Below are 26,449 nucleotides of genomic sequence, written 5' to 3'. Positions count from 1 at the left end.
CCTAAATTCATTTTATTTTCCCCCACTAGGATATCTTTACTGACAAAACATTTTCAGTGATGTTGGTATGTGCAACAGAAACAGTTCAGGAAGGGAAGAGAAGAAAAGGAAAAAGAGAATGGAAGAAGCGGAAGGGAGGAAAGGAAGAAAAAAGTGATGTATGTGTTAGTTTCAGGCCAAAGTTGGCAGGCAGAGCTGGAACACCTCCTAACTTGGGAGCTTGGGGGGTCTTTCGGAAGTGCAGGAGGCCTGACCTCATTACTGGCGGAAACCAAACTTCTCCAGCGTTTAACATCCCGAATTTCAGTTTATGCCTGGAAGGAGGCCTAGCAGAATCAAACAGGGCAGCCGCAAAAGTCCGCAAAGCCCGGACTTTTCCCTCCGGCCCGCAGCCACGCCCACCTCGGCATAGCCACGCCCACCGAGAAGTGCCTTGCTCGAAGTTTGGGTCTCCTCAGCGCTTGTAGTTGTGAACTTTGACTGCTCCTGCCAGGAATAATGCGCATGCGCCGTTCCTTTGCATGGTGTGTTTTCAAATTTTAGCTGCAGCGATCGGAGCTGTGGCTGTGGTCCTAGTCCTACGACTATGGATAGTGCTTCGGCCCCAGGACGTGGTGCCCCGGGAGTCTCTCAATCTCCTGGTGGTGGCTGGGTCCGGTAAGTATCGCGGCGGTGCCTCTCGGGCTTGAGTCGGTCACTACACACCCCAGAGTACACCGCGACGCTTTCTCTGGCCTCCTTAGCGCTCTTTGGAGCGATGCATGCTGAGATTTGTAGTTTCTCCGCGTTACCGGAATCAGCCCAGCCCGGGGGGGGGGGGATGCAGTTTTCTGACGCGGCTCCTTCCCTTTTAATAATAAGTAATTTACACTTGTCTGTAATTAAGCCTCTCCTTGTAACAAATAATTAGTGAACAGAGAACGCCGACGCTGTTGATGCTAACATACAGTTTTCCTGTTTGGCTGTTGTGCATTATTAATGTAGGCACTTTGTCTTTCGTTTAGGAAACACGAATACTAAATAGTAAATGAAGCAAAGTGAATTGTTTCATTTCTAAACATACAACACCCACAAGGTCAAAATCATTGACTACAGATCGTAGAACTGTACATACAGGGTGGCAGAATATGAGCAATAAATTGTCCTCTGTCAGGTAAACAGTCCATATCTACCAGCTCTGAAGGCATTTACGATTTTAAATGGACAATTTTGGTAGGAATATATTTCTGTCCCTTATAATATCATACACACACACACACACATATATATAATTCATAATCATGCATGGCTTGCCTTTTAAAAATGCGTCCTTGTGCAAACATCATGAGAGATCCTTACACAAACCCAGAAGTTATAGAATACTACACACCGAGGCTCTCTGGTATGCGTATATATGGTATAGTCCTAGGGCCATGGTGAACAACACAACACAAGATTAAATCAAACACAACAGAAAATGATACAATTAAGAAGCAGTAAACATGAGATAGGTGAGGCTTCTGCTGCTGTTAACAGGATATATTTTATTTTATTTTTTTAATTAAAAGTAGGAGTACACTGTAACAATAAAAAGAATAGTAAATAAACCAGTAGAAGTCACTTATTAACTAGTATTATGTATTACTATACTTGATTGTATGTGCTATGCTTTTATGACAGGAAGCACCACAAACATGTGAGTATTGCCTTGTAGCTACTGTGTTATGACAGCTACCACGTCACTAGATGATAAGAATTTTTCAGTTCCCTTATAATCTCATGAGACCACTGTCTTATAGCTGTTAATCATTGATCAAAATATCATTATGTAGTGCATGACTACACACACACACACACACACACACACACTTGGAAATACCAGGAGATTGTGTGCAAATAGAATATTTAAAGTATAAACAAATTTATAAATATATTTCATTACTTTATTCATTTAACGTGTTTATTTTGAGCTGTAAGATAGGCCAGGCACTAAGCTAAGCTTTGGAAATAATAAAACTGACTAATATTATATGGAGTGCTATGTGCTAAGCACTGAGAAGTACACAAAAATACAACAGTGGATGAAATAGAGAATACAGAAAGACTAACAAATAACAATACAAAATGAGTACTTGCCACAATAAGGTAAGTGCTAAAAATCTTATATAATTGTAGAAGAAGTGCACAGCTGTGCTGTGGCTATGCAATCTTCAGAAAGGGCACCACTTTATCTGAACTTGAGACAAGGAAAGGCTAAAGGATGATGTCCAGGTTTCTGATTTAAACAAATGAATAGATGTTAAAGCTGTTCACTTGGAAATATTGGACTTGGTGGACTAGAATCCGAAATTGTTGAAAATTCATCTGACAAGTGGTGTCTTCCCTCATTCAACACATTCAGGGTTTGGAGGGATCAAGAATCATGCAAGTCAAAAAAAAAAAAACACTTGTAATCAAATAAATTTAATAATTTATGCTGAATTTTTTTGAGGAGGGAAAAAGTATTTTCAAAGTTCACCTTGAAAACCAAGCAACATTTGATCTTTAGGTACCATAAAATACTATTAGTCAAGCACTTATATTCAGGGGACATCTCTCAAAATATACTACTTTTCCTTTGATACACAGTGGGTTCTCCTTGGGCAAATTTTAGATTTAATATTGAACTCATTCTTTCTACAATAGGAAAGCATGTTGTTTTATGTTCACTGGCGGTACATCAGTAACAATGAACAAAAACCCCTGCCTTGGTGTTTGCCTTCTAGTGGGGTAGACATTGGGGGATGTAAAAGGCAAAAGAAAGAAATAAGACTACATAGTAAAGTTATGTAGTGATAAATACTATGACATGGGAGGAGAAGTAGCATTTAAAAAGAATTGTCAAGGAACACCTCCTGGGAAAATGACAGATATCCAATAGCAAGGAGGTCAGAGGTGACCAGAGTAGACTAAATAAGGGGGAAAGAGGCAGGTGATAAGGTCCAAAAGGAGCAGAAATTGCAATCAGATTACAAAAAGCCTTTTATTACACATAAGACACAACACCATTAGAGAGTTTTAAGCAGAGCTAAATAATTCAGTCAACTCTTTTTAATAGGATCTCAACTGGATGCTGTGTTGAGAATACCCTGATGAAGAAATGAGGGGGTAGGGTGGACACCAGGAAACTATGTTTATAATCCATGTGAAAAGTGACAGTGGCTTGGATCAGAATGGTAGCAAAGGCGTTGGTGAGGTGAGAAGTGATTAGATGTTGTATATATTTTAAGGTAGAATTGTGATGATTTTATTCCTCAATAATATATCTACTAAAATAGACCCAGAGTTCATCATTTTAATGACTTCAGTAGGAAAGTTAAATTTTCAATGAATGTACTTAATGAAGTTTTCCTTTTGAGAGAGAAGACTATTAAAGCAGGTATAATGAAGTTTCCATTGCAGTGGAAGATGTTGTGAATATTAGGTTTTATCCTTAATTGTTCCAGCTGTGAAAACAAGTACCCACTTTGCAAACCACAACACTTTTCAAGGCTAAAAATAAAAATACCGAAATGAGTATAAACCAGATGTGTAAATTACATACCCCTGTCATCCCTTACTTTAAAATTCTATAAAGTCAGTGTGTGATTTTAATTCTTGACATTCACACTAGTCTGTGTCACATTTCTTTCTATGTATAATTTCTTCTAGAATCTGGAAAGAAACTACTCCTTTTCTATATTAAAAAAAAAAGTTAGTGTAACCCTGTCTCTAATTAAAGTACAAAATAGGGCTGGGGATGTGGCTCAGTGGTCAATTGCCCCTGAGTTCAATCCTTAGTACCAAAAAAAAGTATGTGTGTGTGTGTGTGTGTGTGTGTGTGTGTGTGTGTGTGTGAGAGAGAGAGAGAGAGAGAGAGAGAGAGAGAGAGAGAGAGAGATATCTTGGGCTGTGTTTGTAGCTCAGTGGTAGAGCGCTTGCCTACCATATGTGAAGCACTGGGTTCAATCCTTAGCACCACATGAAACTAAATAAAATAAAGGCAGACTATTGAGTACGCTAATAATTTAATTGTCCATATACAACTAAAAAATACATGTATATATATATATGTGTGTGTGTGTCGAGTGGAAACCCATACTTAATTTGTTTGATTATATTTCTTTGTATTTATTATTATTAAAAACTCATTCTTAGACTCATAAAGGAGGTAGGATAAGGAGTCCCCCTCTTGATCAAAGGAAAGAGGAGGTAACAAATAAGATGAATGTAGAGAATGTTGAAGACATCAACCTGGCTGAAGCACAGAGCTTGTGACATGAACCTAAAATAGGTGTAATATAGTTCCTTATTGTGCTTAAATGGTTTGTGATAGATATTCTTTCATTGCTGTTGTTGTTTGCACGAAATAAACCACAGTGAACATGCAGTTAGCTTTCCCTCCGTGTCCGATGGGTTCTCTATCCTTGCATACAACCAATGGCAGATCAAAAATATTTTTTAAAAAATTATATTTGTACTAAACATATACAGACTTTTTTCTTATCATTATTTCCTAAACAATACATTATAACAATGATGTAACATTTACATTATAATAAACATTATAAGTAATCTACAGTTGGTTTAAAATATGCAGGAGTTAAGTATGTAAGTTATGTGCAAATACTATACCATTTTTTCTAGAGGACTTGAACATCTGTGAATTTTGGTTTCATGTCTATTCTGGAAATAATCTTTCACAGATACTGAGGAAATGATGGTAGTTATCTTTTTAAATTTTATTTTTATTTATTTTTTATTTTTATTTTATTTTTTTTATTAGTTACACATGACAGTACAATGATCTTGACATATCATACATTTGAATCAAATGGGGTATAATTTCTCATTTTTCTGAGTGTACAGGTTGCAGAATCACATTGGATATAGTCACATATATACATACAGGAATACTAGTCTCTATTTTATTCTGCTTTTAAATTCATGCTTTTAAAATCGAGGTATTAAAATTTTGGAGATCGTATGATTTAAAAAACTGAATGTTGGGACTGGGGACTCAGTGGTAGAGTAGAGCACTTGCCTCTTAAGTACTAGGCCCTGGATTCAATCTCCAGCATCAAAAATAAACAAACAAAAAATCCAAAGTAAAAAATAAATATGGTGAAGCTGGTAAATATTTGAGGATCTGCAGTGTGCTGAGACCTCTGTTAGGAAGTGAGGTTACAGTGGTGAACAAAAAAAAAAATCTTCCTTAAGAAGATCCAAGCCCTGCTGGCCAGGGCTCATGCCTTTACCTTTTTCTCTATGCAGAAGTCTTCAGTAACTGCTTTCATTTTACTTTCCTGATCTTACTTCATCTTCACCTTTCTTTCCAGTATTCACATCATTCCATGAACACATCTCAGATCTTCATCTCATGCTCTAACAATCCCTGTCTCTTCCCAGTAGCCTACCTACTCCTCTCAGTTCATGATCTTTACCTTTCGAGTTACCTGAACCTTTACCAGATCTTTTGAACTCTTAGGACATTGATATCTATTTGCTTTCATTCTCATTTTATTTTTTCTTGCTGTCTTGCATCCTTTTTATCTTACTCTATGGTATGTATCTTGACCTTTTCCTATCAGTCTTCTTAATTACAGGAACTATATCTTGAACTTCTTTATACCTTCCTCGGTACCTACTGCTAATGTCAAATTTATTTTTATACATTATCTTTTCCCTCTACAAAAGTAGTGTTTATACAATGACAGATTATTGTTTTCAGTGTCTTCCTATCTTTTAAGCCCTGTGCCCATCTTTGAAAACATGATATCAGTATAACTTGGTCAAATGGATATGTCCATTGTGTATTTATTAATCTTAGGCCTTCCAATATTTTTTCCAGGTGGTCATACCACAGAGATCCTGAGGCTGGTTGGGAGCTTGTCCAGTGCTTACTCACCTAGACATTATGTCATTGCTGACACTGATGAAATGAGTTCCAATAAAATTAAATCTTTTGAACGAAATCAAGCTAATCGAGATTGCAATACCATGGTAAGTGATTATTTCTATTTCTGAAAAAAAAATTACAAGTTGTACATTGAGTTTAAGTTTCTCTGAAAATAATTTTATGGCACTTTAGTGCCCTACCCACATGGGCAGTCAAATGTTTACTGATATGATGAAATTTATTTCCTTTACTCTCTCACTCAGACTCACATTTTTTTTTAGTGATCCAAACTTTATTAGCTTTTTTCTCTTTTTTTTTCTATTAGTACATTATAATTTTACATAATATTGGGATCTATTACATATTCATACATACACACACACACACACACACACTTTTTTAGTGTTTTTATTAAACCATAATTATACATAATAGTTGAGTTCATTTTGACAAAATCATACTTGCAAGGAATTTGATTTCAATCCCCATTCCCCCCCTTCTCTCTCACCCTATTCTTCCTCCTCTACTCTACTGAACTTCCTTTTACTCCTTTATTTATTTATTTTTGATTGGTACTTATATATGTTTTTCATAAATAAGGTGAAAGTCCTTTTGGTACATTTATATATGTATATAACATGATTTTATTAAATTTATTTCATATTCTTCCTGTTTCCTTTCCTTTCTCCCTCTCTCTTTCTCCTTGTACTCCATTGATTTTCCCTATATATTTATAATATCCCATTTCTCACTTCCACCCCCACAATGGTCTTCTTTCCCTTCTTTTGCTCTAGCTTCCACATATGAAAGAAAACATTCTATCCTTGATTTTCTGAGTCTGGCCTGTTTCACTTAGCATGATGTTCTCCATTTCCATTCATTTACTAGCAAGTTTCATTATTTCATTCTTTATGGTTGAGTAAAACTCCACTGCATATTTATACCACATTTTCTTGATTCATTCATCTGTTGAAGGGCATCTGGACTGATTCCATAATTTGGCTATTGTGAATTTTGCTGCTATAAACATTTAAGTGGCTGCATTTCTGTAGTATGCTGGTTTTAGTTCTTTTGGATAAATACCAAGGAGTGAGATAGCTGAGTCATGGTGGTGTCATCCCTAGTTTTTTGAGGAATCTACAAAGTGATTGTACTTATTTGCAATCCCACCAACAATGTATCAATGTACTTTTCCCCTACATTGTTGCCAGCATTTAATATTTGTGTTCTTGATAATTGCCATTCTGTCTGGTGTAAGATGAAATCTTCATATAGTTTTGGTTTGCATTTCCCTGATTTCTAGAGATGTTGAACAGCTTTTCATATATTTGTTGGCCTTCTGTCTTCTTTTGGGGAAATTTCTGCAAAACCAAACAAACAAACATTATTTCTTTTGCCCATTTATTGACTGGGTAATTTGTAATTTTGGTGTTGAATATTTTGAATTCTTTTTATATTTTGATTATGAATACTCTGTCAGAAGAGTAGCTGGCAAGGTTCCCCCCCCCACCTTTCTGTAGGTTCTCTCTCCACATTCTTAATCATTTCCTTTGCTATGCAGAAACTTTTTGATTTGGTGGCATCCCACTTATTAATTCTTGGTTTTATTTCTTGAATTTTAGGGGATTTGTTGAGGAAGTCATTGCCTGCACCTATATGATGGAGTGTTTTCTTCTAGCAGATGCAAGGTTTCTGGTCTAATATCTAAGTCTTTGATCTATTTTTATTTGACTTGTTCAGAGTGAGATAGGGATATAATTTCATTCTTCTACATATGGATGTCCAGTTTTCCCAGCACCCTTTGTTAAAAAGACTGTCTTTTCTCCAACATATATTTTTGGCACCTTTGTCAAGTACAAGATGGCTGTAAGCATGTGGGTTCGTCTGTGAGTCTTTTATTGTATTCTATTAGTCTTCATGTCTATTTTGATGCCAATAGGTAGTTTTTGCTACTATAGCTCTGTAGTATAGCTTGAGATAGGTTATTGTGATGGTTCCCACTTAACTTTTCTTGCTTATAATTGCTTTGGCTATTCTTGGTCTCTTATTCTCCCAGTTGAATTTTAAGGACTGTTTTTTCTAGTTCTGTGTGAAGAATGCCATTGGAATTTTGAAGGGGATTGCTTTGAATTTGTGTATTGTTTTTGGTAGTATGGTCATTTTGACAATATTTATTTATGTTTTCAAAGACCAACTCCTTGTTGCATTTATTCTGTGTATTTTTTATTCTCTATTTCATTAATTTTGGCTCTGATATTTATTATTTCCTGTCTTCTACTGGTTTTGGAATTAGTTTCTTCTTCTTTCTAAGCCTCAAAGTAGAACATAAACTTATTTATTTGGGAATCTCTCTAATTCTTTTTAATGTAGGCATGCAATGTAATAAATTTTCCTTATAGTACTGCTTTCTACTAACCCAGAGATTTTGATATGTTGTATCTTTGTTCCCATTTGTTTGTAAGAATTTCTTAGTTTCTTCTTTCATTTCTTCTTTGGTCCATTTTTCACTTAAAAGAATATCATTTAATCTCCATGTATTTATGTGGTTTGTATTCTTTTTCTTGCTGTTGATTTCTGGTTTCATTCCAGAAGGACTCATGGGATTGTATCAGGGATTTTTGTTTTGTTTTGTTTTTGTATTTGCTAAATCCTAGAATAAGGTCTATTTTGGAAAAGATTTCATGAGCTGCTGAAAAGAAGGTAAATTTAGCTGTTTTAGGGTGAAGTATTCTATAACTGTCTATTAGGACCATTTGATTTACAATATTATTTAGTTTGGTTATATCTTTATTCATTTTATGCTTTGATGATATACTTGTTGGTGATAAGTATATGTTGAAATCACCAGTATTATTTTATTGGGATCTGAAATTTAATGTCAGTGACTATTTTATTTTTTTATGTAATTGGGTGCACTGACATTTTACTGCACTGGCATACATATCTACTGTTGTTAAATCTTCTTGTTGGATTGTTCCCTTTACCAGGATGTAGTGGCCTTCTTTGTCTCTTCTGATTAATTTTTGCTTAAAATCTATTTTGTTAGATATGAGAATAGCTTCTCCAGCTTGTTTTCAGACTCCTGTTTGTATAGAATATTTTTTTCCCATCCTTTTACCTTTAACCTGTGAATGTCTTTGCCTATGAGATGAGTCTCTTGCAAACAACATATAACTGGATCTTGCTTTTTGATCCATTTTGATAATCCATGTCTTTTGGGGGGAGTTGAGACCATTTATATTCAGTGTTATCATGGATATGTGTTTGTGGTTTACTACCATTTTTATTTTTTGTTATTTTATTTTTTTATTTTTTTATTTTTTTAAGAGAGAGTGAGAGAGGAGAGAGAGAGAGATAGAGAGAATTTTTAATATTTATTTTTTAGTTCTCGGCGGACACAACATCTTTGTTGGTATGTGGTGCTGAGGATCGAACCCGGGCCGCACGCATGCCATGCGAGCGCGCTACCGCTTGAGCCACATCCCCAGCCCTATTTTTTGTTATTTTAATTCTGTCTTGATTTTCATTTAGATGATTAATCTTCCATTGATCTTCATCTATTTGGGAGTTCTGGGATTTGGTTTTGGGTTTCTCAGGGTGCAGTTTATCTGTGAGTATTCTTTGTAGTGCTCGCTTGGTGGCCATATATTCTTTTAGTTTACTCTTGTCATGGGAGGTTTTTATTTCCCCATTGAATATGAAAGAGAGCTTTGCTAGGTGTAGCAATTGTTTTTTTTTTTTTTTTCAGAGCTTGGAATATCTCACTTCAGGCCCTTCTTGATTTTAGGGTTCAAGTTGAGAAGTAAGAAATGAGCCTTTTTGATTTGCCTCTGTGACCTCTTGCAGCTTTTAATATTCGTTTCTTATTTTCTATGCTAGGCATTTTGATTATGATTTGTCTTGGAGAAATTTTCTTCTGATCTGATCTTTTTGGGGTCCTTACGCCTCCTGTACTTGGATGCCGATCTCATTTCTGTTACTATCTTATTGAAAATGTTCTTAATGCCTTTAGCCTATATCTCTATGTTCTCTTCTGTCCCATTGACTCTCAGGTTTGGTTTCTTGATGTTGTCCCAGAGTTCTTGTATATTCTGATCATGTTCTATATTTTTTTTCCATTTACTGCATACTGTGTACTAAAGTTCATGTAACCTATCTTTTAAGGCCTGAAGTTCTGTTTTTCAAGGGCTGAAATTCTACTTTCTATGCAATATAATATGTTGTGATGCTTTCAAGTGAATTTTTAATTTGATTGTTTGTGACTTTCATTTCTAGGCATTCTAATTGGTTTCTTTTCAATATTTCTATTTCTTTATTGTAATAGTTTTTCGTGTTTGTGTTTGTTCTTGTAATTCATTCCTTATATCTTCTTTTAGTTCACTGAATATTTTAATAATGAGTTTTTTATAATCTTTCTCTGGAGTTTCATTATGCATGGGATCCTTATGCATGGGATCCTTTGTTGCGGGATTGTGAATTTTGGAGGGAGGTTGGTTTGCCCCTTTCCTTGTGTTTTCAGAGGACTTAGACTTGGGCATCAATTGAGATTTGTTCATTTTCCTGTTTTATACATGTGTCTTTACATGTATAGTTCTTTTTTGTTCTAGGATTGCTCTAGGATTGGGTTGTTGGTTTAAGGTTTTTGTCTCCTCAGTTATATGAGTTGAAGTAATGTTAAGACTCAGTTGGGGCTAGATAATGTACACATTTTTTTTTTAATCTGTTTGAGTTTTGGTCACTTGAAAACAAAGTAAAACACTATTAAAATGTATTCTTAGGAACTCCATATTAAATAAGATCAGAATGTGAATCTACATTCTGTCATTCAGCCGTAGAACAAAACAAATATAAGGCACTTTTTTTCTGGTGAGAGATGAGCCAGAATGCTTACATTTTGTTTTGGTGATCAATAAATACTACATTAATTTCTTAGGGCTGCTATAACAAAATACCATAAACTGGGTGGCTTAAAACAACAGAAATGTGTTTTCTCACAGTTCTGGAAGCAGTAAATCTGAAATCAGTGTGTCACAAGGCTATGGTTTCTCTCAAGGTTCTAGGGAAGAATCTTTCTTTACCATTTCCTAACTTCTAGGGCTTGCCAGTTGTCCTTAGCATTCCTTAGTTTGCAACAGAATCACTCCAGGTTCTGCCTCCATCATCACATGGCCTCTTCCAAGTCTGTTTATTTGCTTTTTTTTTTTTTTTGAGGATACCAATTATCTAATGTAGGGTCCACTATAATTCAAAATAACCTCATCTTAGCCTGATTACATTCTACAAAGACTCTATTTCCAAATGAGATCATATTCACAGGTTCCAGGTAGACATGAATTTTGAGAGGATACTATTCTCTCGGTGCAAATATGTACACAGAACTATTTCAGTAGAGTCTATTTGGCAAATATAGCAAGCAAATTTGAAAGAAAATAGTAGAGACTATTGAGTATGCTAATAATTAGCCCTTTCAATAATTTTAAGACAGATAATAGTATTCCATTTGCAAATGAGAAAATCAAAGCTCAAAGGCATAAATAATTTGACCAGGGTCCCATCAAATATATGTCACTTACTTATACTTCTTCAAATCCTCTACTTCTTTTATTTCTTTTAAATATTTATTTTTTAGTTGTAGGTGGACACAATTCCTTTATTTTATTTTTATGTGGTGCTGAGGATCAAACCCAGTGCCTCATACTTGCTAGGTGAGCACTCTGCCACTGAGCCACAACCCTAGCCCCAAATCCTCATTTCTCCTGCGTAGCTACTCTGCTGCTTTTAAAAACTTAGAGAAGAATGCCCTGGGAATTCTTGTCTAGCGTATCAGAGACTAAAAATATCATTTAATCTCTTATTCTAGAGTGCATCTGAGAATTATTAGGAGAAAATTATGAGGAATTTTTCACACCAAAAGAATGTTAAAAGTATTATAATTTGCCAGGGACAGTGAGCACTTAAAATATGTATATAAAGTTCAAAATCATCTCAAAATTCTTGCTGGTTTTTCAATTTAAGGTACTGGTATCTTTGGTTTACCCAATTATTAGTGTATATATTCTTCTTTCTGAAGTTACATTCAAATTAGAGGCTCTAATTTTAATTTAGCCAATTGAATATCCCCTCTAGGTCTCACATTTATATTGTTTACTTGCTGAATAGTTTCATAGCTTAGTGAAACGTTTGGACATTTGCTGTCAAACCCATCAAGTTGTGTTTGATTCACATTGATAAGAAAGCCAAAGATTTTAGATTTTTTAAGTGCCATTATTTTTTATTATCAAAGTGTTACCACAGTGCAATACTAAGCATCTCTATTTGGCATTCTTCTGACTGTTAATTTTGTGCTGGAGCAATGCAACTGCTGTTAGAGGGGAAAAAAAAATCCCATTCCTGAAAAGGTCTGTTGTCCTCTCTGCCATCCATTCTTGTTTACCACAATGCATATACTTGTATGTGTGTGTGTTTAGGCCTTGTGTGTGTGTGTGTGTGTGTGTGTGTGTGTGTGTGTTTAGGCGGGTGTTGGAGAATGAAGGTTAAGACCCAAAGACTGGGAGAGATACCTTCCCATCAAGCCCTGTTAAAGGAAAGGGTCCACCTACAGGCCTTTTTCTGCACTACAGCATAGGGAACTTGGCATCTGATACCCCTAATAGCTTCCTTTGTACATTCCATGGAATTCTTTACCAGATTATGAACAGGAATACAGTTGCTGAAGAAGTTAAGTAGTGATCAGTGCATTTGCTGAAAGAGCCCATTTGAGCCAAGAATACTGAACAATCTATACCTGCACTGTCCATTATAGTGGCCACCAGCCATGTGTGGCTATTTATATTTCAGTTTAAATTAATTAAATTTAAATAAAAATTAAAATTTGGTCCCTCATTTGCACTAGCCACATTTCTAATGTCCAGTGGCCACATGTATCAAGTAGCTATTACATTGGACACTATGGAATAGAACATTTTCATAATTGAAGAAAGTTGTATCAGATGACACTTAACTAGATAGTCATTCATACTTACAAACTGAAAATGAAACAAGATTAGACAGTTTAAAGAGAATCAACAGGTTAAAAGCAAAAGGTCCCTGCCAAAACATTTATTTTTATTTTTTTTATTTTTTATTTTTATTTTTTTTTAAAGAGAGAGTGAGAGAGGGGGACAGAGAGAGAGAGAGAATTTTAACATTTATTTATTTTTTCTTAGTTCTCGGTGGACACAACATCTTTGTTGGTATGTGGTGCTGCTGAGGATCGAACCTCGGCCGCACGCATGCTAGGCGAGCGCGCTACCGCTTGAGCCACATCCCCAGCCCCCTGCCAAAACATTTAATATAAAAACACAAATAACTGATTTCATATTATTGAAATTCAAGTAGATAGTCCACTAATTAAACAAGAATAGTCTATTTTGCAAAAGAAGCAATCTCAAAACAAAAAACTGGAAAACTGGAAATGTTTTTAAAATTATTGTCACAATTAAAAATTAAATGGATAAATACCACTGAAAACCTTATAAGTGAATCAGAAGTGAGCTAAAGCAATTCTCTTCTGGCATTCTTTGCTCTAAAAACCAAAAATGAAGAAATGGGAAAGAATAAGGGAAAATAATCACAAAGTGTCAGGAATGAGAGGAAAATCTTTTAAAAGCTAGAGTGAATTTTTTATTACCCTCTCCTATCTTAAGTGACTTATGTCTCCTGTGTCACCAATAGTCATGTAGTCTTACCACTGCTGCTTGTGTACTATGTCTTCTTTTGAATTCATTCTGTCTTCTCTTTGGCTCGACCTTTTTCTAGAAAAGTTACAAGGGCAATGTATTTCCAGGTTGTGACGTTCATACCCTGATAGTTGTTTGGCTTACTAAACAGTTCTGATTATAATGCCACGATTTTCTTTTCCCCTCAGAATCATTCTCTTCTAACCATTAGAATTTCAGAAAAGCTGTTTGATGCCAGTTTTGACTTTTTTTTTAGAAATATGAAATTTAATCAGGTCATGTCTGTTTCCTCCTTAGTTCTTTCTGAAATTCAGTGAACTCTTATTATCTTCCTTCAGATTAGGACCATTTTTTCTGTCTATTCTATATACCAACCTTTTGTGTATAGTTAAATGGATAGATAACTGTATATTCTTTCTAAATGGATAGATAGCTGCTTCTTCTGTTGTTTAATGATGAAGAGAAGTTTTAGGTTTTAATGTTTATATTTTCTTTGAAGACTCCATATTTATATTTTCCCTTAGGACTTCAAGGTCAGAGTTATACTATGTTATTTTCTGAAAGTTTTAACATTTTCTTTTCCACATTTGTCTTTAATCCATCTGAAATTGATTTTTCTGTATAATATTTGAAAGGGATCTAATTTCCATATGGTAAAACAACTGTCTCAGGCCAAAATAGACCTTTTCCCTCTGATCTTCAGTGCCATCACTGTATGTCAAGTTTCTGAGTACTCAGAGTCTTAGCTCTCAATTCTGTTAACTGGTTCGTTTTTCTGTACTGAGCCAGTAACAAGCTCCTATAGAAGTGTTTTAATTGTTCTTTTTTTTTTTTACATAAATTTGTAACTTATCTCTGACAAACTCACAAAGAACTTTGTTGGTGTTTTATTTGAATTAAATTGAATACATCATTTTAGAGAGAACCTCTGTCTATATAGGCATCTTATGAGAACTACCTCTCTACAATATAATTAATTCTTTAATTTATTAGCTTGTTACCTATGAAGATAATATCATCATCTGCAAATAGAAACAATTCTGATTTTTTCCTAATTCTTATAACTTTTATTTCTTTTTCTCATTTTATTGTTAGAATTTCCTGAATGGTATCAATAAAGGCAGTATAATGGTCATCCTTGTATTACTTCTAATTTTAAAAATATCCCAAGAGTTTTATTTTAAATCACATGTTTTCTTTTTATGAAATGTCTTTTCTGCATCTGAGATGGTAATTTTTAATTTTTTTTAATCTTTTTATGTGGTCAGTTATGTGGTATGAGTTATTCTTGAATTCCTGGAATTAAACGCAGCTTGTTCATAGTATGTTCTATTTTAAGGCATTGCTTGATTTGGTTTGCAAACATATTGTTTCATGTTTCTTCATTTATTTTCATGAATAAGATTGGCCTGTACTTTTCCTTTCTGGGAGTTTTCCTTGGTTATGATATCAAGGTTACAGCAATCTGATTAAGTGAGTTGTAGAATGCACACAATTTTTTGTTTTCAGGAAGAATTTATATTAAAATAGAATTAATCTTTTAAAGTTTTTAGAACTTGTGTATAAAACCAGTTAGGCTTATTATGATCTTTTTTGCTATGGTTGTAGGATTCTTTGGACTTTGTTTCTTCTTCCTTTTTTGAGGGGGGTGAGTACCAGGGATTGAACTCAGGGGCACTGAACTATTGAGCCACATTATCAGGTCTATGTTTGTATTTTATTTAGAGACAGGGCCTCACTGAGTTGCTTAGTACCTCTAAAAATATTTTAGAAAAATATTTTTCTAAAATGTGTTCATTTTATATAAATTTGCAAATGTTTTGGCATAAATATTTTCATAATATTCTCCTGACAAAAATTTTTTAAGTGTGTGCTACAGCGATAAAGATTTATTAGTAATTTTGCTTACTTGAAGTCAGACATTTAAAAGTTTAATATTTTTTTCCATGTTTAGCTTTTTTATTTCTCTGTTGTATCTTTTCTGTTTCTTTAATTTCTCTTTCCATTTTCACAATCTTCTTTCTTCTAATTTTGTATGTTTAACCTGTTGTTCTTTTTTGATATTTTAAGTCATGTATTTACCCTTATCTTTGAGTATAAGTATTTATAACTATGTATTACTCTTTAACATTTTTTAACTGCATCTCATACATTTTTATATAGATGTCAAAAAGTTCCCATTATGGACTTTTCTTTAATTATTCCAAAGTATTTTTAAAATTTTAAACATAATTATCTTTTTAAGCTTTGTTTATTATTCCATGTTGTTTGTTTATTTACCTGAAAATATGTCTTGTTTTTGCCCTTTTTATTTTGTTACATATTCAACACTCAGAATTCCAAGTTGAATTTTATCTCTGCTTTCTGAGGACTACTTTTTAATGGGGGTGGGGGATAATAAACAAGGCAATTAAGTAAAATTTATGATGTGTTAGTAAGAACTTAAGGAGGTAAAGAAACCAAGGAGAGGGAATGGGCAGTTTTAGGAGGTTGAAAGTGGGGTTGCAATTTTAGGTAGAATGACCAGGAAAGATAGTGTTGGAACTAAGACCTGAAGGAGGTAAAGGTATCAAACCATTTGAGGAAATAGAACCTAACCTTAGAAGACCCTAAGGCAGAACTGTGCCCAGTGTGCTTGTGAGATAGCAAGGAGATCAGTGTGGCCAAAGCAAAGGAAATGAGGGAAAGCTGAGTAGGATGCTAGGTGAGGCCAGGGTGAGGGTGTTGGCCAGGTCTTTTAAGATCATGTGGTCGATTTTTAGGCTTAGAGTTGTTCCCAGTGAGATTGGGAACCACTGGGTTTTAGGTAGAATAGTGACATGATCTGACTTCTGTTTTAACAGGATCACTTTGCTTGCTGAATAACTAATGGGGAAAAAGGCAGAAGCTGGGAAAGGAGTTTAGAAGTATGTTAATAATCCAAATGAGACAAAGGTGTGGCTTGGACCAGGATGGCAACAGCGGGTATGATGGAAAGTAGTCAAATCCTGGATATATTTTGAAGGTAGAAATAGTAGAATTTTCTGTCAGATAAGACTTGGAGATTGGGACGGTGGGGGCCAGGATGGAGGGGGGTGGATAGAAGATGACATCTATGTCTTTGGCCTCAGCCACTAGAATGATGGAGTTGTAAGGTTACAGTGGGGAACAGGAGGGCTAAGTGTGAGACATCTATAATTATACCCATAAATGTGTAGCATAAACAGCTGGATCCATGAGTCTGAAGTTCAGGAGGGAGGTCTGGTCTGCAATATAAATTTGGGAGTCATCTATGTATAAATAGTTTGACTTAAGAAATTGGATTATATTATCCAGTAATCGATTGATAGAAAATAGAATAGCACTAAAAAATTGGGCCCCAGAGCACTCTAACTTTCAAATATAGGGAAGCTGGTATTATTATGGAAATATCAGCTGTCAGTTTGTTCCTTTGTAGGCCTCTTTTCCTGAAATTTTAGGGGCATTGTATATCTGGCATAATTATGCAAGTGAGAGGTTTGAGCTACCCTCTGTGTGGATGTCGATTCTGTACAATTTATGGAAACAGTGCTCCTTCCCTCCTCCAATTTTCCTCACTTGTTTTTTTCTGATATAATCTTGCCAACTGCAATTTTCTTGCTATCAATAATACTCTTGTGGTTATAGGCCTTGACCTACTTCTTTATAATTGAACTTTTTCAGACTTCTTAAGTGAGTCAGAACATGTGTACCATTTTAAAGCATTGACAGTAACTACATTGTGTGCTTGGGCAGGTGTCATATCCATATCACCCTGAGCACTTCAGGAATAAAAATGCATTGAGTCATATTTGATTCGTGAGAAATTAAAACTCATTCTTTCTATATTGGCTTGTTCTAAAAAAGAAGTCTATCCCAGACATCAGGGCTGGGATTGTGGCTCAGCAGTAGAGAGCTTGCCTAGCACATGCAAGGCCCTGGGTTCAATCCTCAGCACCACATAAAACTAAATAAATAAAAATAAAGGTATTGTGTCCAGCTACAAATAAAAAATAAATAATAAAATTTTAAAAAAAGAAGACACATATTACCAGTATTAATCACTTACTCAAGTAACAGGAATTTTTTAATTTGGTTTAAAGCCCATTCAGAAATAGAATTATTCAATAAATTTCTAAAAGTCTTGGTAGTACTAGAGTCTTGGCAGTATACGGAAAAAATTAATATTTTTTATTAGTAGAATTAAATTGTATAACAGGATTATTACTATTATTAGTAGTATTTATTCATGATAGATATAAATATATAGCATTTTAAGCTAAATTTTTAAATTTATAATATAATTTTACTAATTTATGTTAGAGGAAATCTACTTTTGTTGTGCAAACTTCTTTCAGCTGGTATGGTGGTGCATGCCTATAATCCCAGTGACTCAGGAGTCTGAAGCAGGAGGATCACAAATTCAAGACTAGCCACAGTAACTGAACAAGAGCCTATCTCAAAATAAAAAGAGCTGGTACATAGTTCAGTTGTAAAATGACCCTGGGTTCAATCTCCAGTACCAAAAACAAACAACAACAAAATCTTTATTCTGATTCCCTTGATTCTGTATTTTTTTTAGTGCTATCTTTACGTTGTTTAGTTTGCCCTGTTTATAATTATATAAGAGTAAAGAGAAATAATCCTGTTATACAATTTAATTCTACTAGTTAACCTATGTTTCTCTGAGTAGTTTAACTACATTTTTACAAGAAATAGGATTCCTTTTACTAATAACAACTGAGATCAGTAAGGTGAAGAGCTAAGAGCTAAGGGGTGAAGGATGTTTGGCTGTGAAATTACTTAAATGAAAAAAATATCTTGAAAATTCTTCTAAAGAAAAAGTAATTTCCACTGGGATTAGTTCTAAAGTAAAGAGTAGCTAAAGTAATATCTTTCAGTAAAAATTGGATAGTAACCTTTCCAAATAGAACCAATTACCAGAGTGATATGAAAGTAAATGATAACTCAAACCAGAGCATTCTTCCTGAATAGCGGTAGTCTTCTGATGAAATAGAGCCCCACCACCACCACCCTGCAAAGTCTGGAAGGGAATCACATGTGAATTTTCCTTCATCCTTTTATTTGCTTTGAATCTGAACCTTGTTTCATAGCGGCCTCCCTTTATAACCAGCCATTACTCCTGTTAGCTTCTGTCAGACCATGAGTTGGCCACAAACATTTTTTTTTTTAAACTGCATCTATATAGAGTAGTTCTTTTATACATAAAACAACAATAGAAGTTGTTGAAAACTGGCTTAAAGGATTAAAAATTGGAGCCAACCTTCTTTATTTTCAAGCCTTTTAAATTTCTCAGTACTCTGTAATTAGGCTTCCAGTGTTTTCCCAAGAAAGGTTATTTATTTGTTCATTCATTCCAAAAATACCCAATCTAAAGATCTTTGATTCTTCCCATTGAGTACTAATTCTGTACAAGACACTATCCCAAGTGGATATTTCATCAAATCTTCATTGAATATATCCTAGAATTTACAAGTTGTGGCTCAATGGTAGAGCGCTCACCCAGCACTACAAGGCCCTAGGTTTGATCCTCAGCACAACATAAAAATAAATAAATAAAATAAAGATATTGTATCCAACTACAACTAATAAATAAATAAATAGGTAAATAAATAAATTAAAAGGTGATAAAGTAAAAAGTAGAAGTTCCTCATCACCACCCCAGTCCCACTCTACAGGTACTACTGAACCACTGTACCAGCTGGAGTTACAGCCTACCAGTGCTTATTCCCTCCTGTTACATCTGAGACATAACCAAGTATTATGAATTCTATGTACATATATACATGTGAGCACATAGGCAGGGTTGGGGGTCTTTGGAGAGAACCGGGTATGGGATATTTCATAAATCAAACCTTATATAATACCTATAATGCTTTTCCTTTCAACTCTACATCTTGAACTGGGGGTGTAGTTCCATGGTAGAACACTTGCCTAGCACATGTAAGACCCTAGGTTTAGTCCCCAGTATCACAACAGCAAAACAAAACCCTATACCTTGATAACTCACCATTGTTGGTACAAATAGATTATTATACTTTGTAATAATAATACCAATAACTTTCTTATGTGATATCAAAAACTATTAGAAAAATAATGGAAAAGATACCTTATGTATTAAACACTAGGATAGCTTCTTTTTAAAAAAATATTTATGTTTTAGTTGTAGTTGAATACAATGCCTTTGTTTTATTTATTTATTTATTTTTTATGTGGTGCTGAGGATTGAACCCAGGGCCTCGCATGTGCTAGGCGAGCATTCTACCGCTGAGCCACAGCCCCAGCCTTAGGATAGGTTCTTCAGTAAAAGGAAATAATATGGACACAATAGTGAAATCTTTCTAAGAGCCATTAAATGTGGAATAAATACAGAGGCATGTTCCTAATGTTTAAAAATTTATTTTTCTTTTGCCCAAATGTATAGTGCAGTAACAGTCAAAATTCGATGCTTTTTTTTTTTAACTTTATGTTTATTCAACAAGAAATGTTTGCTTTCCATTTGCCAGACATTTTTGTGGGCAGTTGAGGTACATCAGTTAACAAAGCAGACCTGCCATCAGGAAGCTGACTCAACCCAAGTGAAGACAGTCATACTAGGAATAGGAAATTGGAAAATCTGAAGCTCATTAGAAGGTGATCAGTGCTGGGAGGGCGATTACACAGGCATACAGGGACTGGACATTCTGATGAGGTGGAAGAGTTTCAGTTTCTCATAGAGACGTGAAGAAGATGGGGACAACTGGGATAATTGCATTTCAGGCAGAGGGATCAGTTTCCCAGCAGTCCTAAAATGGGGCATTCCTGGATATTGGAGGAATGGCAGAGTCCTTGGAACAGAATGAGTGGAGGGAGACATTGGGGACGGGGTGAGAACATAGGCCAGGGAGCCAGATGATAGAGGGCTTTGTAGGAATTTCCTCTCTTACTCTGAGGAAAATAGGTAGCTACTGGAAGGTTTTGCTGGAAGTTTGATCACTGTCATTGCTGTGTCTCAAAGCAAAAATGAAACCAAGGAAACCAACTGGGTGGATGTTTGAGCAATCTGAATAGGACATAGTGTACTTTGCACCAGTAAGGATAAAAAAAGGAGGGGAAACTTTTAGATTTTTGGATTTTTTAAAAAGTAGAGTTCACAAAATTTCCTGCAAATTGGGTTAGAATTTGAAGAAAAGAGAGAAGGAAGAGCATGACTTCAAAGTTTCTGTTCTGGATAATCAGAAGAACGGAGTTACTTTGTTATCAGTGTCCCTGGGTAGTCTGTAAGTGGAGCATCCCTGTTTTCAAGTGTCATTATAGTGTTTCATACACCCAAATTAATCAGCAGCCTCCACCATGGCTACAACTCCCTAAAACCTTCCTGGAATTCAAAGGGACTTCCCAAGGCTCTCTTTGCACTGATTCCAAACCATCTTAAGTCCTACCTATTTGTTTCCTGTACCTCTATTTTATCCTTTCTCCCTCTCTTTTTTATGCTTTTCCTGTTCCTCTCACTTTCCAGAAAAGTCTTTCAGGATTCAGAAATGGTCCTGGAAAGTCCTTCCCTGTACTAAAGAACTTCTTTTATTGTGCTTTTGTATAACCTTCCTAAATCTGTGTTGATGTTATTCCTCCATGCTGCCACCGGGTGGCAGCACAGTGCTGAACATTGAGTAATTGGATCTAACTTAGAACTGCCAGTGGTGTAGAGATTTCTAGTATATATTAGACTGCTCTGGCAAATGGTAGTGGTGGGATAGAAGCGGGAAAGTTTCCTTCACTTCTTTTTTAGGGAGTATCATATGCCATTTCCAGAGGATATTTTCCTTTCTTGAATTTGAAAAAGCTTTATATAGCTTTGGAATAGTCTTTTTAGCCTGGAGAATGTTTTATTTAGACTTTTTGTACTGTATACCTTGCCAAACTTGTAGTACTGTTATATTTGTCCAAAGTGCTCTTTTTTGAGACAGATAGAACAGCTCACTAGAAGCTTTGCCTTTGCAAAGGTAAAGTCCTTCTTGAAAACCAAAAGTAGATATGATTAGCCAGTTTCTGGGTACAAAATTTATACTAAGTTTTATGAGGAATACAAGTAATGAAAGAAAGTGCTCTTTGACTCAAGAAGTTTTTGGTACAGTTTGGGAGGAAAGATCATAAATGTTGTAAACCATAAGAATTAATTAAAAGCATCACTGGTGAACTAGTGAGGAAAAGATAATATAGGTATTAGGTGCCTCTGAAGCCTGGGCTACAATGTGGAGTTGAGGGCCTCTTGGTTGAAGTCTGCCTACTGAGCAGACTGCTTTGGAAACCCCAAGCCAGATTGAAGATGGGATAAACTACTGCCCTGAAAATAGGGACTTTGGAGGAGTTAATACTTGCCCTGTGCCCCCAACATGTATCACTTGGGTTCCTTTCTGGGTCTGTTCTCCAAATGCTACATTTATATCCTCCAGATTGAAAATTCAAAATTAGTTTTGAAGAAATTGATTTGCTCAGAGACTAGAACTGTATATTCTAACATGTGGGCCCTGAATATTTTTTACCCTTCAATCAATATATTCCACCCAGCGGCAGAGAGCTTCTAGTCTGCCCCTAATGCCAGTGTTGTTACTATTGACATTTGGGGGCCAATACATCTTTGTTGTGAGGGAATGTTCTGTGTATTCTCAGATGTTTAGCAGCAACCTTGGCTTCCATCCACTAGTTGCCAGTGCACTCCCCACTTAATTCCTAGTCATGACAACCCTGAATGTCTCCAGACCTTGCCAAGTAGGGTTAGAAGGAGTCTCTCCCTCCTCTTCCCCTTGAAAATCATTGGTTCAAACCAACATCTACAGACTCTCAAACACATGAGGAATGCCTGTACCATGAGAGAAATCAAAACTGCAGTCTGCAAAGGAACTTAGAGAAAAAGGATCAAAGAAGAGGATACTATAGGGTGGGGTGCAGGGCTTAAAGAAAAGTTACTTTCAGAGAAATGAGAGGACATTAATTATATCCTTAAAAAAAGAATAAGGCCTGTTGTTTTTAACTCAGAAACACTAGGCTATTAAATCTTTGATTGCAGGAATTAAAAAAAAATCATGAAGGATCACATTGAAGAACTCTGCCAAAAAGCTTAAGAAAAAGGTTGAAACCATAGAGAATAGTAAGAAAGCTAGACCATCAAACTGGATGTTGAAGGTTGGTTATCCAGAACAAATAAGGAAACAGAAGTTAAAACAAAACAAAAAATGATGACCCAGGAAAAATTCCCAGAACTAGAAGGACATGACCTTCAAAAGGACTCTCCCCAGCCCAATTAAACTGTAGCCTCAACAACATAAGTCATCTACAGTTTCACAACTAATGATAAAGGGAAGATACCAAAATTTCCAGAAAGAGAAAGGAAAGAAGTCACATTGGGCCAGTGGGGGTAGGGCTGGGGGGGGGGAGCATTCCAAATAACATTCAGAACAGTGGACCCAGTGGAAGTAATAACTTGTTGACATGAAATATTTATTTACTGAAGAAATAACCCAGACATCCTATAAACCCCACTATTTTGAGGCAACTATATTTGTATTTTGGAAGCAGAAGTTTCGCTGTTACTTTAATAAGTAGGGATTCTTTTGGTTTACTTTTTGTTTTTGTTTTGAAGGGGTGTTTACACTGTTGGTTTTTATAAATAACTGACAGTTTAGTGGCTGCAGGATTTATCAGGTAAAACTAATATGACATACTTCCACTTAACAACACCTACTGTTTTCCACAAGGTGGGGTGCTAACTTCATACAACAAACTAAGACCATGTACAAGTTCCTGGGACTTCTAAATTTAATGCATTTGATGTCTGTCTTTAACAATTCCCAAGAAGTTCTAAAATAAATGTTTGTAAACTACATAATTACAATTGTGGGGCTGTTTTAGTTTGTAAACTACATAACAACTCAGGGTTTAACTTCATTATATTTTTAGGGTGTGACTAAGGTGTATGTATTTACTTTTTCCTCATTCCAGTGACTTTTGATACAGGTGAAAATAACTCTAATTTGGAAGAAATACAGTTGTGAAATTTCTGATTAAGAAAATATAAGTTTGCAAATAGAAATTCTGAAATGGCTGTTTCAGTAAATAGATGTTTATTTTCAAAGTAGTATATTGGGTAGATTTATACATTCTTCTGAAGTATTTTAAATAGCTTAACTTCTTCAGTTCCTTCTAGAACTACCTTTCTTCTGTCTCTGAAACTAATGGAAGGTAGGTTGAATCTTCTTTTAATCAGATTCTGATTTGATGGAATTGAAAGCATATTGCAGTTACTTCAACCTTCTAATAATTTTATCATTTCCCTGTATCACTTAAATTTGTATGGAATTCTTACAATGTGCAGAGCATTAATATTTTATAATTCAGCACTGTTGTTTCTCCATTTTAAAGCAAATTATTTATTATCTAATAACAATGTTTCGATTGAAACAAATAATTTTTTTTAAAACTGCTATATATATTGTGAGTATAAACATACAACTTCTTTTTGTTACTATAAAATTAGGATGCAACCCACTTGGGAATTCTCTGTATACTTCCTTTTGCACAAATGGAGGTTCTTTGATCTCTTGAGCCACTAGACCTCAAGAAATGCTTCTGGAGCATGGTGGTTACAGTTACACCAGGGACAGCATAACTCCAAGCCCTGTAAGTGCAACACTGTGACTGGTGATGCACTTCCAGTTTCAGTCAGGATTGACTGAGGAACTGAAGATGGCAAGGAAGGGAGAGGGATACAATGAACACCAGGGGTGTTCACCTGTCCTGCACATACCTGAGGTGCTCACTTTACAGTAACTGATGAAGTACTACATGCCTGAGGAGCCATAAAGTTCCAAACTGAGTGCTGCTAACAACCAGCTCTGTGAACTTGGACAAATCAATCTCCCTAGACCTCAGTGTCCCACTGTGAAATACCATGGCCTGGCTGAGATTCAGAATCTAGCTGCCACCATGATATCACATTTGGCTTAAGCCTGGTGTTCCAGGCCATCCCTTTAGGCCTTCCAGCATCTGCCTAGAATCCAGATTTTGAATATTGTCTTCCTGAATTACTAGTTGGCTTGCTCTGTATATCCACCTGCCAGTCAACCCATCAGCCCAGTTGCAAGTACAAACCCATATCTGCCCCATCTCATCCTACAAAGTACCTATACATATTTTCTAACATTCATGTATTTTATGCTTAGACAATGTTTTACTGACTCATAAAACTATGCTGAGATCCAGACCCTAATAAATAATGATATGCCCTCAGCCTATTTCTTTTTTTAGGGGAATTGAACTCAGGAGCACTCTACCACTGAGCCATATCTCCAGCTCTATTTTGTATTTTTATTTAGAGACAAGGTCTCACTGAGTTGCTTAGCACCTTGCTTTTGTTGAGGCTGGCTTTGAACTAGAGATCCTCCTGCCTTAGCTTCCCTAGCCGCTGTGATTACAGGTGTGGGCCACCCCACCCAGCCGACCCTTGGTCTACTTCCTCTTGCATCCTCTCCATAGAGCAGGGTGATACCTTTCACCCCAGCTAGTAAGTTGAGAGTTGCTTCAGACTCTCCTTAAAAATCCCTCCTCCCCATTTTTTGACTTCTTCATTTCTCCACCTTAGTGTTGCAGCTGTCTTTTATGCCTTCAGCATTGTTCTTCTGATCTCCCCAATAATTTCCCTTCTTTGGTTGTATCTCTACCCCTTCTGTCCTCCTCATATTTATCAGAGTGTTATATTTCTTGAATACATATCTGGTAACATTACACCCTCTTTTTAACATCTGTTGGTATCTTCTTGTTGCCTCTAGATTTAAATACATATTCCTTAAAGTGACTTCGAAGGCTTTTCCTCTTCAATTTCATGTTCTAAAGCTCTATGCCTTCTTCTTATGTGCCAAAATATGTTCCCCAAATATTCCATGCTCTCTTGTGCCTGGCTGCTCTGAACATGCTACCTCTTCTGGACTACCCTTTCCCCGCTCTTCTATACCTGATATATTTCATAGTTCTCACAAATCAGATCAGGTATCTCTTCTAGGAAGTCTGACTTATCAAAGTATAGTTAATGGTATCCTACTTGGTGCTAAAATTGTTTTTATTTTTTATGTCTCATATTTTATTTACCTCTTTGGTTGCATTTATCAGTCTATCAGTTTTCCTGGGTTGCCCTGCCAGACTATAGTGAGTTCCCTGTGAATGTCTTATTCACTTTTGTAAAGCCCAGTTCCTGTCACCTGGTAGGTGCTTATTGGATATTAAGTGAATGGATGAATATGTGAATGAAGCGTGTAGCTCTGAAATCAAGTGTTATAAACAGTTGTTTATACAATAAAATGAGCAATCAAAGAAATTTGTTAACTTTCACAACGGTCTTATTTCTGGTAAACCTGTAAAGCTGCACAAGTATAACACTAACAATAGTCTGTGTCTCTCTACTCTTTATCTTTGTTAATGGTCCTTCATAGGACTGCCACAGTACTGCCTCCAGCAGCTCCAAGCTCTCCCATCAGGGTTAAAAACCTGGCTTAATACTATGTATTAGACTGGATGAGGAAAAGTAGGTTTCTTATAGCATGTGGGAGATTTGAAGCCTCCTTTTCCCAGATCTTTTCCAGAAGCTCTAAACAGATCTCCTGTTTCATGGTCTCTACTGAGGTTATGCTCCCACCTTTCATCCAATCATTGTGGCTAGTGATGGCTGTGTGTGTGTGTGTTTTTTAAATTATGGTCATTTTGATTTCAGAATGATTCACTGAGCCATTTAACATAAATTTGAAAAGAAAATTCTCCATGTTGCTTAAGGTCTTCTAGGCCCACTGTT

The 26,449-nt window shown here is 35.6% G+C and overlaps 1 protein-coding gene across 1 annotated transcript in view; it reads left to right on the top strand.

Moving 5' to 3' along the window:
• Positions 1-467: 467 nt before the first annotated feature.
• The window catches only part of Alg14 (ALG14 UDP-N-acetylglucosaminyltransferase subunit), an 86,495-nt gene continuing 60,513 nt past the window's right edge, over positions 468-26,449 (top strand). The window contains exons 1-2 of the mRNA XM_013359721.4: positions 468-657; positions 5,849-6,000. Coding sequence (XP_013215175.1) covers positions 522-657; positions 5,849-6,000 — 288 coding nt within the window. The 5' untranslated portion in view covers positions 468-521. The remainder of the gene's footprint in view (positions 658-5,848; positions 6,001-26,449) is intronic.

The sequence above is a fragment of the Ictidomys tridecemlineatus genome, chromosome 11, assembly GCF_052094955.1.
Source record: "Ictidomys tridecemlineatus isolate mIctTri1 chromosome 11, mIctTri1.hap1, whole genome shotgun sequence".
Taxonomy (NCBI): Eukaryota; Metazoa; Chordata; class Mammalia; order Rodentia; family Sciuridae; genus Ictidomys; species Ictidomys tridecemlineatus.
The sequence above is the reverse complement of the archived record's forward strand: the minus strand, read 5'-3'. Positions and strand labels throughout refer to the sequence as shown.